The following is a 17,058-nucleotide window of genomic DNA, read 5'->3' on the forward strand; positions in this document are numbered from 1 at the left end:
GGGCATGAAGTTTAGTAGGTTTGCAGGTTTGTCGAGCAATTCAAGCCCCGAGCAATTTGCTTATCATCCAACTGTTGAAAGCAGAGCTAAAATGGTGGGAAATGAAAAGAAAAAAAAAAGAAAGCGACGAAAAATTTTGCTTGTTCTTGGTAACCATTTGTACATTATTTCAAAGTTATTACAGCTCGTCTGGTACTTAAACTTTAACAAAATATAATCTTACCTGTCTTATAGTCTGTTGCTAATTCTGTATTGCAAATGGTGATTATGAATCTAAAGGCAGTAAGTTAAAGTATAAAAAACCAATCTGCTCTTATATTGTACCATTGTAGATTACAAGAAAGCGTTTGATTCTGTCGATCGTATGAAATTACTACAGCATAGCATTGATGGGAAAGTCTTTAAGGCTGTATATTATGCAATATATGATAAAGCCAAATCTTGTGTAAAGAGTAGCAAGAGTCTATCAAATTTCTTTATTAACTCAACTGGTGTACGACAAGGTGAAAATTTATCTCCGATTTTATTTTCTGTTTTCTAGAATGATTTAGTCTCAAGTATGTTTAATTATTGTTCAGGACTAGTGGAAATATCAAGCAAAGTATAGGACCTGCTAAGTGATGATATTTCAGAAATGTCCTTCAAGCTATTTTTGTTACTTTATGCAGATGATACAGTGTTATTTACAGAATCTTAAAATGATTTACAATCTGCATTAACTTTGGAAACTTTCAGTTAATTCAAATAACACTAAGGTTGTTCTTTTTTAACGTGGAAAAGTACATTTTGATAAGTCTACCTTTTATTAAAATAATGCTGAACTTGAAGTAGTAGATGACTTCATTTATCTAGGAATTAAATTGAACTACGATGGTAACTTCGATAAAACTAAAATATAGTTGGTTGACCAAGCTAGAAAGGCTATGTATGCTCTGTTGAAACAAAAAAAAGTAGGAGGTTGCAGCTTAGTATTGATTCACAGTTACATTTATTTGAGTCTGTGGTTCAACCAATATTATTGTATGGATCAGAGGTATGGGGATGTGGTGATGTTAGCATTGTTAAAAGTTTTTAGCTTAAATTTTTGAAAACATTACTGAAGGTTAAAAAGCCAACACCTTATGTCATGGTTTTTGGTGAGCTTGGGGTATTACCAATAGATATTATAATTAGAAATAGAATATTGAACTACTGGTGTACAATTTATTAAATGGTAAACAAGAAAAGATAAACTGTATACTTTACAGGTTCATGTATAGACTCCATCAGCAAAATGTAAATTATTGTTCTTGGATTTCATATGTAAAAGAACCTTCATAACAACTTGGATCTGCTGAATTCTGGTTGAATCAGTCAGTACTTTCACCAGTGTATTTCCGCAATATTCTTATTTTAGAATGTCCCTACATTGATTTGGACAGAGTAAAATATATACCAAATGAGTTTCAGCTGTTAAATGTAATGTCATTTCAAAGTTTATTTCAAAGTAATGATAGTACTCTTTTTAAGTTAGCATTGTTTGTACAGAAAATACTTCAAATTTTTAGGTAGGGATAGGTTTTTGTCACTGGCAGTTATTTGCTGGCCAGCTAAAACAATGTTTTCAACCTGGTTAATTCTAAATGTACACCATCTTCTATTTTTTAGCTTACAAAATATTTGTATTAGATCTATTATGGCCGTAAAACTACTGTTTTATTTTATGTATTAGTGTTTTTGTTAAATTTGTTGTTATTATAATGCTGATGCCGTATAGGCCTAGTTATAAATAAAGTCTTGAAATCTTGAATCTCACAGATTTCCTCCCTAGACGTACATTTTACGTTTACAACCGCTGTGAGGAGTGTTTGAACAAACAATAAAAAGAGATAGAATCTGATACCCAGACTTCCATATCTGCTTCTGTTTCCTCAGTTAGTCACCTGTAAGACACTTATACAGTAGTGTGTATTGTATGCACTTGTAAACAAGTCACCTAATTAGCACTACCTTAATGGAGGGTGCGCCTATGAACAGAGGTGAATATTACAAGATACTATAAAAGGCAGATTTATGAAACCGGAGCATCTCCCTAAACGAATACATACCCAGAGAGAGGGTCCATTTTCCCTTTCAAGGAGAAAAAAATGGTCTATACCTAAGCACTTTTGCTCGGTGTGCGACAAATTTGGTCGTTTTCATTATGAGACTGAAGGAGAAAAAGAAGAACTTTAGAAGGCAAGATGATAGAATGCGTAGAATAGAGGGTGGGTGTGAGGGAAGATTTAATCTTTGTGAAATACTGTTAACACGGTCCGCTCCCATTCTTTGCATCTTTAAAGTTAAAATGCTGATCAAATAGATCCACTAAAGCTCGGGTTTCACATTTCCAGTTCTTATTTCTAGATCATCAAAGCAATTACCTTCAATTGCGTTTATTTAGTGTACCGTATGCGTAAGCAATCGCCGCGGGGAGTTTTATAAATGTTCATTGATATAACGAGGACGGTACCCATGTGCAAACGGGTAGATATCTTTGATTATTTTCATACATCGTCAGAGGTACCATCAAAAACAGCAACAGGATGCATATAATTGAAATTTTATCAACAAAAAGAACTTGCAGGTACATGATCCAAACGTTTTGTAGTTGAGTATGTATAGTTCTACCAAGGTGAGTGGCAAATTCAGTTATCTCAACTTTGAACAACGAAAAATACGTCTCAAAACGTCAAAATACGTAATTTTCGCTACATTTCTTCAAATTTTATAGTCATATCAATATTATTGAGGACTGATATTTTCACCAATGCGAATTAATGCATTGTCTCAGACGAATCTGTCTTTAAATTGTTCAACATTCTTAAATATGTGTCATACGTTGGCATTGTTTTTATATACCCTAAACAACCTACATGTACATTGATCACACGAGGGCGGTATCGCTCATACGAGTAGGTATCCGAATAACCAGTGTGATGAAACAGAAGTAAAAGTTCATATGTCACAATAGTTGCGGGTGAAATGTAACAGCCAACCATATTTTATCGTAGATTCATGTATAGGCGATTTCGCAATATGTTTATATAGCAATTACTGCGAATCATGTTAGAATATCGAATGAATAATATTATGTGGACAAAAATCAGTATAAATTATATGGATATGAAATTGGCATGCGTACTTTTAAACGATTCTGACATGAAGAATCTCTCTAGAAATAAGTACTCTTATATAAAATTCAGCCAAGTAATATGCTAAATATATATCTGACTTTAATGTCCTGTTGTAACTACAATACGTTCTCAGTAATGATTTTAAAGAAACTTTTAATGTCTAAAATCAATACAATATATGGATATAGATTTAAGAAACGTACTTGAGAACCTTGATTTCCTATATGAACTGAAAGTAAATACATGTACAGAGTCTGGCTTGAGGAATGTCTCAAGAACAGAATTAATACTCTTGTTAAAATCACAGTCATGCACAATGCAAAATAGAAATCTGCCTGCCCTTAAATGTTCTAATACGGCAAGCAGTAATAACTATAAAAACGGGATTTGTAAGGGCTGGAGGGAGGGAATACACAAATAATAATAAAAAATGATATGCTGTCAAATTTCACTTCGAAAGAAGCAATATCAGTTAATATTTACTTAAAAAGTGCACAGGAAACACACAAAAAAAGATACCGCGGTAAAATACATGCAAAGGAACTGGAGATAGCAATTGTTAGCAAACGATGGGACGTGAATATTTTCATACAGGCACATTACAAAGATTCTTTTCACATGAAGAGACCAGTGAGTGTGTTAAAAAATCATTCTATCTACGGAAGCATTTAGCTGCAAATGGCCAGATATCGCTTAAATACGCTGTGATGGAAATTTTCATGAGATACTTTAAGAAAATGTTCCTACGTGTATTTGCTAGAGGAAATGTTTTAGAAGAAGCAGCTAGAATTTGTTTATTAGCACTAGTGTTATTGACTCTAAATTTATTAAAACTGCATATTTTTCTATCCAGTACTTTATCTTTATGTTGCTTTGTCAGCACACTTGAAATTTTATTGATGGATTCTAAATACAAGCAATAATTTTGTACATGCCACTTATTGCCCCTAAATTTGTCAAAAATGCAAACTTGTAAGAATAAATGACATTAAATGTTTCTGTTCATTAGAAATTTTGTTTTGCCTAAACTTTATTTCCAGAAGAAAACGTCAAAATACACAAAACGTATTAGTCAACTATATAATAACACTTTCTTTGAAATCGTTTCGTGGTTGATTAGTATTGATTACGTGAGAAGGTAACAATTTCTTGTTACAATAAATAAAATAAACAGAAAGACAAACCAGCAACTATTAACAATAACAAAATTTTAATCATGAATTTAGGTAAAAATACAAATACCTTTGAAACGAACAAAGAGCTGTAAAATAGTCCAGATCCTGTCCAGGTCAAATTTAAATCCAGTCAGAATAAATTCCACTATGTTTCACACAGTTCAAAAGTAATATCCAAAATTTATAATTCCTCTCTTCAAAGATAACTTTTTTTTTAAATCGAGAAAATTTTATATAAATCCTTCAAACAATCCTTCAAAATATTAAATATCCAATCTGATAATAATTTGTTTTTTAGAAATACAGGAAACTTTAATATCTACAGTCTAGCTTCTTAGGTTCTTAGGTTCTAATGTCAGACATCAATCTATTTATTATATCATGGAAGGTTCCAGAATTTTTATGTAATACTAAGAATAAAAAGAACACTCTGGAACAATCTTTTCTAAAGATAACTGACATGCACTGTTTATCAATAATTATTACATAACACAATAGAACTTTCTAGATTAAAGGAGAATTTTATAGTAATTACAGAATAATGTATTAAAACAAGGTCAGTAAACAATGTTTTGCCTTAGGGAAAAATGAAAAATGATCTATACATAACAAAATTTTTGGATTATGTTTGTTGCTACACGCTTGTCCAAGTGTAACGTCACACCGAAACAGTTATAGGTAAAACGCCACTTTCCATCTTTTAATGGTGGAGCAGGTGACCCATCCAGGCATTTTTCCAGCCACAAGCGAGCATCTGGATAGAACCACCAACTTTCCTTAAGCCAGCCAGATGGCTTTCCCATGAAAGCATTCTACACCACACGCGAGGTTATACATGTAAACCCACAGCAGTGAGGGATAAGCGATTCGGAGTCATCGGCATTAACCATTCGGCCAAGGAAAACCCTTGCTTTAACAGAAAAGTCATTTAATTGTTTTTAAAACATAATGTACTTGGTCTGTTTATTCAGCGTTAAAAAAACAAGCATAAACAAGTGACCGAGTATTGCAGTGGCAATACAGAAGTCCTCTTTCTGTGAAAAAAAGAATTTACTTGACCTTTAGTTGTGACCTTGCCCTGTGACCGACAACCATAGGTCATGTGCGCGACACATAGTCTAATTATAGGAAACATTTCTGTGTAGAACAAAAACATCCTTCGATGCAATTAAAACTAACTGAGCAGAAACAATTTTTACTTGACCTTTAAAAGTAACTTTGACCTTTAGCCGACAAGCATGGATCATGCGTTGACACTTTATCTCATCATGGGCACGTTTGTGTATAGCACTAAGATAATCCAGTAATGCATATAAACGGTTTGAAGCAGAAACAGTTTTTACTCGACTTTCAACAGTGACCTACAAGCATAAGTCCTGTACGTGTATAACCCTACAAAGAGACAATGAAACACAAAACAAGGACGAGTAAGGAAAGGAGCACAGTCAGGCACTAAAAGTCTTTGAAAGTACTTGATTTTATTCCTGATCTAAACAGAGCTTAAAATGTCCTTAGAAATACTAAACATGTACTGAAATTCAGTTAAGTTTTGAATTGTTCATTAAATGCTTGAAGAAGTGATGAAAAAAGAAAACGTAGTTGTAAATCCGGTTGACTGTACATGTATAACGATGAAATACATTACCAGTGTATGTAACACGGTCAAACAAACCGTAAAAGTTTATTTGTAATAATTTGATTACGTACATGGATATCCTTTTCAAAACTACATCTCGTAGATGTAACCAGGTGTAAATCCCTATCCATATTTTACAGTTTTTAATATTCAAGTCTAAATCATCTCTCTTTTCATATGTTTTGTGTGTACAAAATTGTTATATAGAGAGAAAGATAAACCAAAGCTTTTTTTGATAACAAATAATTGTCAGGATGATATTAGAAGCAATTCTTATGCTGCAAAACAGCACAATCGCCGTTAACATTACATATTTTCCAACCATATTTGACAGTTTACATTAAAACGCTTGTCATTATGTCAAAACTTTAAAGCTGTAGAAGTGAGGGTTAGATTATGGGACATTTATACATGTATTTTCTTAAGGTATTAGGTCACTAATAGTAATGTTTACAAAATGGCCTTTGCTTGGTATATTCTGAAAGGTAATCGTGTTTTGCACTATTTTGCAATTTTAAACAACTTTTACCGTGCTGTTTTTTATAAATTTTGAATAACTTATGGTATCTCCTAAAGCTCAAGTAGAGACAAATTTTGCAGAGAACTCATTTTACCATTAATTTTAATAAAAGAAACATCAAACTATTGGTAAACAATTATAAAACACAAAATAGAAATGTCAATATTTTTTTTTCTATGGTGCCTCAAGTAAACGGATTTAATGAGACAGAATTCATACTTCAACATTGAAAAAATAAGGTCGAATGCTGTGTTTCTGTTTTGAATTTTGCTTACTTCATTTAAAAATAACCTTAGGGCAGACATAAAACCTACCTTAATTTCTTCCACAATATATAGTCTAAGAGTGAAAACAAAATAGAAAACATTCACCGCGTGTAACTCAATATTTTTTCAAGATGTGTAACTCTGCCCCTTCTGTTTAAGTAGTAAATTCACTTTGAACACCAAGAAATCGCTTATAAGGTTAATCTTTTTCCATTTTGTACAAGAAATCAATAAAAAGTCTTGAAAGAAGTAAAAATTTACTAGAAAAAAAGGAAAATAAGGAGAAAAAAATTTGGTCCCAGTAGGGCTTGAACCTACGCCCCCTAAGAATTGCCGTAAAAGTAGGTTTTAGGTAGGAATTAAATACTCTTCAAAAAGGAGGTATTCTATTAGTGATCTAATACCTTAAATGATCTGTCAGTCGCTGGATGTGATCAGCATGTTTAAAATATTATTATTTGTTTTCAATAAAGTTTGTTTGAACTACCATTTATGCTACAAGTTAAATTACCACCGATCTCAATTTGTATAGGTCACAAGTCTTCTCAGTTAAATACTTGATATTTTCATATATCTTTATATATTTAACTTATCTTAAGATTAAATTCACCCATTTTGAAACTTAGCTAAGCTTAGTTCAAAGCGTTAATATGCAATACAATAATGCAAAAATAGTACATGTGTAATAGGATTAAGTGTTATGAATTAACTTCTTAAACATTTCAAATTATATATAATTTCAGATTCCAAAGGTTACCTCTATAAAGCCGACTTCTGGACCGATGTATGGGGGAACATCTGTATTGCTATATGGCAAACATTTGGATATTGGAAGAAACGTCACTGTTACAATAGGAGAAAACACATGCATTCTCACAAAGTATGTAAACGAAGATTTAAATAGCGCTGTACATTAATATTTGCGACTATACTGTACAGAAAATGTTATGTCATGAGCTTTCTTTTTTGTAAAGGTAAAAAGTCGTAGGCCTCGCCAAATCAAAAAGTTGTTCATCGGATTTGCCGCTGTTATATTTCAGAAACACACACACTTTTTTTAGTTTTTGGCTTGCGCTCGTCCCATTGAAAAACGTTTATTTGTTTTGGGTTTTATGCTGTCTTTCAACAGTACTTCAGTCATGTAACGGCGGGCAGTTAACCAGTGTTCCTTGATTCTGCACCAGTACAAACCTGTTCTCCGCAAGTAATTGTCATCTTCCCAACATGAATTATCAGAGGTGGAGGACAAATGATTTCAGACACATTGTCTTTTATCAAATCGTCACGGAGAACATACGCCCCACCCGGGAATCGAACTCTCGACTAGGCGATCCGTAGACCGCTCTCCCTACTGAGCTAAGCGGGCGGATATTTTACGGACGTAACAGTATACAAATGCTTATAATACCAATCCCAGATTTTTCTAAAATGGACTTAAACCACAATAAATACAAGTAGTATTGGGACCTCTTTGGGGTCAGGTATGCGCATGCGCGAGAATGGTCATTTTGAATTCTAGTTTTAGAATGACATCACCTTTCTATTTTAAGAATGACTTCACAATGTTATAGATAGAAACGACAGTAATAAATCTATTTTTCGTACTAAAAATGACTTTATGTTCTATGAATAGAAATGACTCCCTAAAGTATATAGAGCTGACTTATATACCTATCGAGGGCGTGTTCTTGCACACTGAGGGTCAGCCCTACACGAAAACAGAATATTACAAGGAAATCAAATAGAATATTAACCATATAAATTGATCTCAGACCTAAATGAACAAATACATTTCTTTTAAATCAAAACAGATTATATTAAAAAGCAAAGAACGTAACTAATCTAAAACGAAATATTTATCCCATTAAAACTAAAACATTAGGCATTGTTTAAGATAAATACATGTTTAAAGAAGCAAGATTTACTGAAGATTACTTTTTTTGTCCATGATGTGTACCCCTTGGCGTCCACGAAGTAAATGACCATGTATCTGTTTTAACAAGAGGTCATTCAAATGAACTCATAGTCTAATTTTAGAATGAACTTCCGACGTCGGTGCAACTATTTTTAGGTATGTATGCTCAAGCGATAGCCATTAATCAAACGAGTCTTTGATGATCAATCAGTTAAAGGCCACGTGTTCTCTTCTGCACCTTACCGTCAAATGACAGTCAATAATGGTAGTCTGAATACTGATCAGAGAATAAGATATTTTTGACAGGTTTAACCCTGTACACTGCGCTATAGCGTACACATAATATTATGATGATTTTACATAGCGCGATTTATGGGCGCATTAATATAATTAATATAGAAATGATTATAATTTCTTTAATAAACCTGATACGAAATAAAATAGAAATAATTAACTAAATTATTCATACAACGTACCAGTGATGCGCTTTCCGGACCAATTTACCTAATGAGTCGAACTCTAGATGGTTGAATATAAATATCGTTTCACTTCCATTAGTCAATTAGAATGCATTATTTTGACAAGCGGTAACACTTTTCCAATAAACTTGACAGGTTTAGACCCGTATCGCTTTACGTTTACTCCACGCTACATATTTATTGATTTTAAAGAGCGCGTTAACGCTTTATGCATAAGTAAAGAAATGATTATAGCAAAATGTTATTAATTTCTTTAATTTACCTGATACGAAAATGAAACTGAAATACTTAATTTAATCGTTCATACAGCATAAACCGTGATATGCGCTCTACCAGATCCTTTAACCGAATGATATTTACCTGTAGAACTCCAGCATAGTATATAACACTTCACTACCTACAATCAGTCAGGAAGCAGAATTTTGACAAGCGATAGCACGGAGTTTAACATTTGTCCGATTATTGAGCGCGTTTTATAATTTCAGTTTATAGCTTTAATCTCTTTATAAATACTAACGGAATTAAAAAGCTTGGTTATTGAGTTTATTTATTTCCTCTAACGGTTTACAATATATTTTTTTAATGTAGTGATGAAACCTTTGCCAATAAATCATATTTTAGTAACGACCCTACTATAAAATAAAATACAAATACTTTACATTTGCGAGTTGACAAAATGATAATAGAAAGGAATGTTTACAGTTCTTTAATACATAGATGAATAACTATTGACACGGTAGTCAATTAAGCACGATGGTTATCTTAACTTACCTGTCTGTTAAAAAACGAAAAGTACAACATTTCTCTATTATGCTTGGAACGACTTTAGTAGCGTTTGGTATCAAATGAAAGGTTTTGACGAGGACTATTGCGTTGTATACAGAATTTGAATGCGTGGTCACTCCTGCGTAAAATTATAGGCGTTACGAGGTACTGTATATACCGACAACACCTCGTCCTCCTCTCCTCCTCTGATAACTTAGGCATGTTGGGTATCTAACCGAATGTCTCGATAAGAACTATAAGGCAATAAACTTAAACCGGAAGTCAAATCACTCATGCGAGAAATACGCCAAAGAAACATTACACTTTGATATCCAAAATGGCAGTGAATGAATTTACAGGGCGGAGTATAATAAATAGAGCCGAAGCAACGTTCTGATTAGTCAGTAAAGGTTATAGCATTGCTCTGATTGGCTAGCGGCGATATGACGCATTCTGATTGGTTCAAAATTCTCAAAGAAAGGCTAGCTTACATGTTAAAACTTGTCATTTTTGCGATAGTTTGGTTCAAAGCCGTTCCAAATTGGAATGTCTATTTTTAACCACCAACCAGAATTAATAGGAATGCCCATTTTTACTAAAAATACCCCGAATGAAAAGTATATAATAGCGCTTTCATCAGACAAAAAACATTCAGAAGTCAAAACATGGAAAATAGCTCGGGAGTATTCGAGAATATGATGAATTCCTTCGCTGCTGACCTAAAGGAAGTGTGTCCAGTACATCACAAAGTATGGATTTATGAAGCGCATTACAGTAAAGTACATTTCGGGTTTTTGGGTAGAATTATTGACAAGCTATATAAGAAACAGGGCGGATTTGAATGTAGACTTCTCCATCATCCACACTGGTGATCCGTATACGGACATGGGGATTAATTTGCGGTCATTATTTGGTAGACATAGAGTGTGCTTTACGCGACTTTCTGGAAGCGAAGGGGTGTCTCTATGTTAAGTACAAGGACATAACAAAAACGAGAATAGAGTTCGATATGAATTACTCTAAATGGGTATATATGCTCCGACAATACATGAGCAAATATCATCCGAAAATAGAACTCAAGTGGTGCGAACATAGCTTGCAACCAAATTCCTATTGCCCCTGTAACATCAGTACGGAATCCGAAGGACCCTGCAATATCTACATAGATGTACTAACTATGCTCTGTGATCATCATGCAAACAAAAATTGGTAGAAAAGAGCATTTTAAAGCGTTGAACTTGTTGCTGAATTGTATTTATCAATTACACGAAATTTGTATGAAAGACAGGCTAAAGAGGCAGTTTTAAATTGTATAAATGATGGATGTGTTACCATTGGATCTCTGTACAAAACTATTTTCTGACTGTGTAGAAAGACCGTATATACCGTTATATTACATGCTGGATTATGAGCCGTATAGAATGGCTCTTAGTAAAATAATAACACAAAAATTTTCCAACCTATGCATAAAACAGTGGTTTGATCGACATGATTCGTTTTCATCAGATGAATTTGAATATTGAGGCGAAAGTGACTGGATGACTTATATTCCTGAGAACGAGGAAATAGCGCTTCATGTCAACAATGTGATACGAGGTGGTGGCCAAGAATTTCAATACGATTGGTTTCCAGTCCGAGAGAAGAATAATAAACATGATTTTATTTTACTACGAAATCTGTAGATATCATTGATGCAGTTCTTTATTTAGAATTGCGAGAGACGCTTATTAAAAAAGCATAATATCGATTTGTGTAACGATGTTGAATAAATAAAATACAATAAACAAATATGTCGTTTTATTTGTGTACACCACCACACTTACCAACGCTTAATCTTTTTTGTCAACTCAGATTCGAATGTATAGGTTATAAATAACAAAAACATATTGTTCTTTCAATCTTTTATTGCCAAAGCTTGTATCACTTATACAGACTACATGTTTCAACTAAAATAAGACACAACAAATTCATCATTCAACTTCTTGCGATACACATCAAACGGTTTTAAAATGCCCTTCATTTTTCGTCCGGAACATCGGTTCATAATGTAATACGCAATACAGCCCGCATATGTTTGAATCTGTATCCTGTATTTGACTGAAGTTCATCCAATAACGCTTCTTTAAAACTTAATCAAAATGAACTTTGTAGTGCTCTGGTCTATTACCTAGTGAATCGAAAAATTCGTCGGGTCCTCTTTTTGGACAATAAAAGACCACCCAATGTTTTCCTTATCCCTGGCTCGTGTCTGTATTTGAAATGACGTATTGTCCTCTACGTACTTGAAGTTGGTCCGCAGCACATATTGTCACAGGGTACTCTTTTAACATTTCCTCGAGTTCATAGTTATTCATTTTAAAATGTATAGGTGTTCCAATCCATAGTATCTTGGGTCATGCTTTCGCGATATTTCTTACGTCGTGGGCTGTCTAAATCACGACTCAAAGGTGTGTCCATTTTATCCCTCTGTCGCTTCAGATCACTATGCTTTCGTGACCGTCTTATTTCTGACCTAACAATATCAACCGCTTGGGCTACGGGTGTCACAAGTTTTACTACGGGTAGATCTTCCTCTTTTTGTTCTTGTTTCATTGCTTCCCTTTCTTGTTCCTCTTTAAATTCGGCCATTTTTCTTCGATATGCACCACTTCCTACAAAGTAACGGCCGATATGATCAGGCCGTACATATCCGTCCCTCAGGTCTTTTAAATGTTGTATCCATTTTTCCGGGTCCGGTTTATCCGGGACCCATTTCCCTTGTTTATAATCGTACACTTCTATGGAGCCCATTTTGACATGGTGAAGTTAAAGCACGCCAATCCTTCTTATAACGTTCATTCATCATCATCCGATTCTTGATCGTCATCAGCTTCTCTATTATCATCCATTGAATATTCTTCTTTGCTTTTATGATTGGGCCACAACTCATCAAATAGGTCTTTTCTAAGCGCAATGGCTTGTCGAATAGATTCTTTGACAGTCATGTCGTACTGACTTCTTAGTTTCTTAGCCGACTGTAGAATCTGCTTCTGAGTAGGATCGTTTTGTAGCTCATAAAAGTCAATTAGAAATCGGGCATAATTTTGTCTCAGTCTCTTTCTTAGTTGAGGCAATTTGTCATTAGCAGTGCGACGGTAAGCTTCTTCAAAAGAGAGCCCTTGTTCTGTATAGTTGTTAACTTTAGCTCTGAATTGTTCTTTAATAGATTGTCTGAGAGGATCCTGAAAACGCTTATCCCATATCTCACGGCGTGATCGCTCTTCTATAATCTCAACTTTTCTACGTTTACCGGAAGGTCCCTTGATCAAAGATCGTTTCTTTACTAAGCTTGTGTCATTATTTCTATTTTCTGTTTCATCATACTATCATCATCATTATCATCATGGTCATCATAATCCTCCTCCTCATCTTCATCCTTGTAATCATTTTTGTCAGATAAGCATCCTTCTCCATTGAAATAGTCTTCTTGTTTATATTCATCATCTGTTCGTTTTCTCTTTTCTGGATTGTTCGCCTCGAAAATGTTTTCACGTAAACGGTGTTGTTCTGGGGTGCTCGATTTACAGTCTATTACCAAATAACCGTGCGGTCTTGATGTCGCTTGTTCAAACCGTTTCATAAAGATGTTACTAGACGAAGGGTAAATTCTTCTTGCCAATGTAGCAACTTGTTGTCTGTCAATAGGATTATTAAATAGCACCAGTTACTGCGTATTCAAAGCGATATCTCTACAAGCTTTACCTTGAGGGAACAAATTTTGGGTGAGATATACGACAGATATGTTCCTGTGGTGACTGCCCTTGGTAAAGAGATCAGCAATTCTTTGATCGCATTTAGCTTCAGTCATCAAGTCGTCAAAGACCAGCAGGTTCCTTTGATTGACATTTATATATTGGGAATTGTTCAAGTAGTCTGGAATACCGTGTACAAATTCGACCCCGGGGATTTCACGCCGAAGTTCATCATACAATGGTTGCCATTGTCCAAAACACCATATGATACGCTGAGGCTGAGGTCTTACAAGATTTGATGATAACAGTTTTCTTGTCCATTCAGTTTTTCCACTACCCTCTGGTCTTGAAACGACCATAGAAAATGGATGTTGAAATGTCATCTCTCTTGAAGTGTTCAATATTTGTAATGATGGTGAATATTTCCCAGTTTGGACGTCACTCCAGTACTTATTACGTTGATGTCTCAGCATGGCGTCGCGCCTAGAGAATGACTGGTGACATAGACGGCACTTATTCATTTGTGAAGCAGGTGTAAAATTATTTTCATACAACAAGACACTGCTTTGTGTTCTTACAAATTTTAAATGCCATTCTTACGCTTTTAAGACATATTTTGCTGTCAGAATTATTGTCAGAATTGGTGGTATTGTGGTGGTGGTAGAGGTGGTGGAAGTGGTAGTGGTGGTGGAGGAGGTGGTGGTGGTTATGGTGTGGTGGTGGAGGTGGTGGAGGTGGTGGTGGAGGTTGAGGTAATGGAGGTTGAGGTGGTGTGGTGGTGGTGGTGGAGGAGGTGGTGGTGGAGGTGGAGGCGGCGGTGGTGGTGGTGGAGATGGAAGTGGTGGTGGTGGTGGAGGTAGACGTGGTGGTGTGGTAATGGTGGTGAAGGAGGTGGTGGTGGAGGTGGAGGTGGTGGTGGTGGTGGTTGTGGTGGTGGTGGTGGTGGTGGTGGAGGTGGAAGTGGTGGTGGTGTGGTGGTGGTGGTGGAGGAGGTGGAGGAGGTGGTGGTGAAGGTAGTGGTGGTGGTGGTGGTGTGGTGGTGGTGGTGGAGGAGGTGGAAGTGGTGGTGAAGGTGGTGGTTGTGCAATGATTGTTGTTATTTTTATAGTATTTCTAGTCTTTGTGTCAATATTCTGAATGTTTTCTGCTTCAATTATGGCTGCGTCGATTTTAGGAAGAAGTTGTATGATTGATTTCCACTGCTTAAGGTAAAGTTGTATTCCGATGTTACTTGGGGTGTGATTTATGAAACGTCTCAAATCCGCCAGGATTTCACTATCTCTGTTGCAGACAGTAATATATACGTTTTGCTGTATCTCGAACTGTTTCATATAGTGGCAGGCAGTCTGGTTTTCATTCACTTTAATTGATTACTTTGGCGTATTTCTCGCATTAGTGATTTGACTTCTGGTTAAAGTTTATTGCCTTATAGTACTTATCGAGACATTCGGTTAGATACCCAACATGCCTAGGTTATCAGAGGAGGACGAGGTGTTGTCGGTATATACAGTACCTCGTAACGCCTACAGTTTTACGCAGGAGTGACCACGCATTCAAATTCTGTATACAACGCAATAGTCCTTGTCAAAACCTTTCATTTGATACCAAACGCTACTAAAGTCGTTCCAAGCATAATAGAGAAATGTTGTACTTTTCGTTTTTTAACAGATAGGTAAGTTAAGACAACCATCGTGCTTAATTGACTACCGTGTCAATAGTTATTCATGTATGTATTAAAGAACAGTAAACATTCCTTTCTATTATCATTTTGTCAACTCGCAAATGTAAAGTATTTGTATTTTATTTTACAGTAGGGTCGTTACTAAAATATGATTTATTGGCAAAGGTTTCATCACTACATTAAAAAAAATATTGTAAACCGTTAGAGGAAATAAATAAACTCAATAACCAAGCTTTTTAATTCCGTTAGTATTTATAAAGAGATTAAAGCTATACACTGAAATTATAAAACGCGCTCAATAAGCGGACAAATGTTAAACTCCGTGCTATCGCTTGTCAAAATTCTGCTTCCTGATTGGTTGTAGGTAGTGAAGTGTTATACACTATACTGGAGTTCTACAGGTAAATATCATTCGGTTAAAGGATCTGGTAGAGCGCATATCACGGTTTATGCTATAAAGCGACACGGATCTAAACCTGTCAAGTTTATTGGAAAAGTGTTACCGCTTGTCAAAATACTGCATTCTAATTGGCTGATGGAAGTGAAACGATATTTATATTCAACCATCTAGAGTTCAATTTATTAGGTAAATTGGTCCGGAAAGCGCATCACTGGTACGTTGTATGAATAATTTAGTTAATTATTTCTATTTTATTTCGTATCAGGTTTATTTAAGAAATTATAATCATTTCTATAATTATATTAATGCGCCCATAAATCGCGCTATGTAAAATCATCATATTTGGACGTTATAGCGCGGTGTTCAGGGTTAAACCTGTCAAAAATATCTTATTCTCTGATCAGTATTCAGACTACGATTATTGACTGTCATTTGACGGTAAGGTGCAGAAGAGAACACGTGGCCTTTAACTGATTGATCATCAAAGACTCGTTTGATTAATGGCTATCGCTATGAGCATACATACCTAAAAATAGTTGCACCGACGTCGGAAGTTCATTCTAAAATTAGACTATGAGTTCATTTGAATGACCTCTTGTTAAAACAGATACATGGTCATTTACTTCGTGGACGCCAAGGGGTAAACATCATGGACAAAAAAGTAATCTTCAGTAAATCTTGCTTCTTTAAACATGTATTTATCTTAAACAATGCCTAATGTTTTAGTTTTAATGGGATAAATATTTCGTTTTAGATTAGTTACGTTCTTTGCTTTTTAATATAATCTGTTTTGATTTAAAAGAAATGTATTTGTTCATTTAGGTCTGAGATCAATTTACATGGTTAATATTCTATTTGATTTTCTTGTAATATTCTGTTTTCGTGTTATCTCCCCGTGTAGGGCTGACCCTCAATGTGCGCGAACACGCCCTCGATAGGTATACAAGTCAGCTCTATCTACTTCAGGGAGATATAGATAGCAGAGTGAGGTCATTCTTTAAATAGAAAGGTGATGTCATTCTAAAACTAGAATTCAAAATTGCCGCCGCACGGGCATTCTCAAGCATGCGCAGTGGTGCGGCCCAAGAGCTGCTTATACTACTAATACATTTCGTCTATAATATATCGTGATAGATATACTTATATTAGTTGTATTAAAGTTATTTCCCCTTATGCAGTTACGCCATTTTCTTTGAATGTTAACCAAATTGAGTTGCTACAAAAATCTACATTATTCTGATAAGGGTATATACATAGTGGTGCATGTCACTTTTCCGTTTTCTTTTTTTTCTGTCCAAATTATCTGAACATTTGTATACAAAAGTGGATAGGGTG

The 17,058-nt window shown here is 34.9% G+C and overlaps 1 protein-coding gene across 1 annotated transcript in view; it reads left to right on the forward strand.

The window, feature by feature from the left end:
* The window catches only part of LOC128552635 (plexin A3-like), a gene marked incomplete at both ends in the record, with an annotated part of 69,627 nt that overhangs the window by 40,241 nt on the left and 12,328 nt on the right, over positions 1 to 17,058 (forward strand). Inside the window, one exon of the mRNA XM_053533675.1 lies at positions 7,496 to 7,632. Within this exon, the coding sequence (XP_053389650.1) occupies positions 7,496 to 7,632 (137 nt within the window). The remainder of the gene's footprint in view (positions 1 to 7,495; positions 7,633 to 17,058) is intronic.

Source organism: Mercenaria mercenaria, unplaced genomic scaffold (assembly GCF_021730395.1).
Source record: "Mercenaria mercenaria strain notata unplaced genomic scaffold, MADL_Memer_1 contig_2977, whole genome shotgun sequence".
Classification (NCBI taxonomy): domain Eukaryota; kingdom Metazoa; phylum Mollusca; class Bivalvia; order Venerida; family Veneridae; genus Mercenaria; species Mercenaria mercenaria.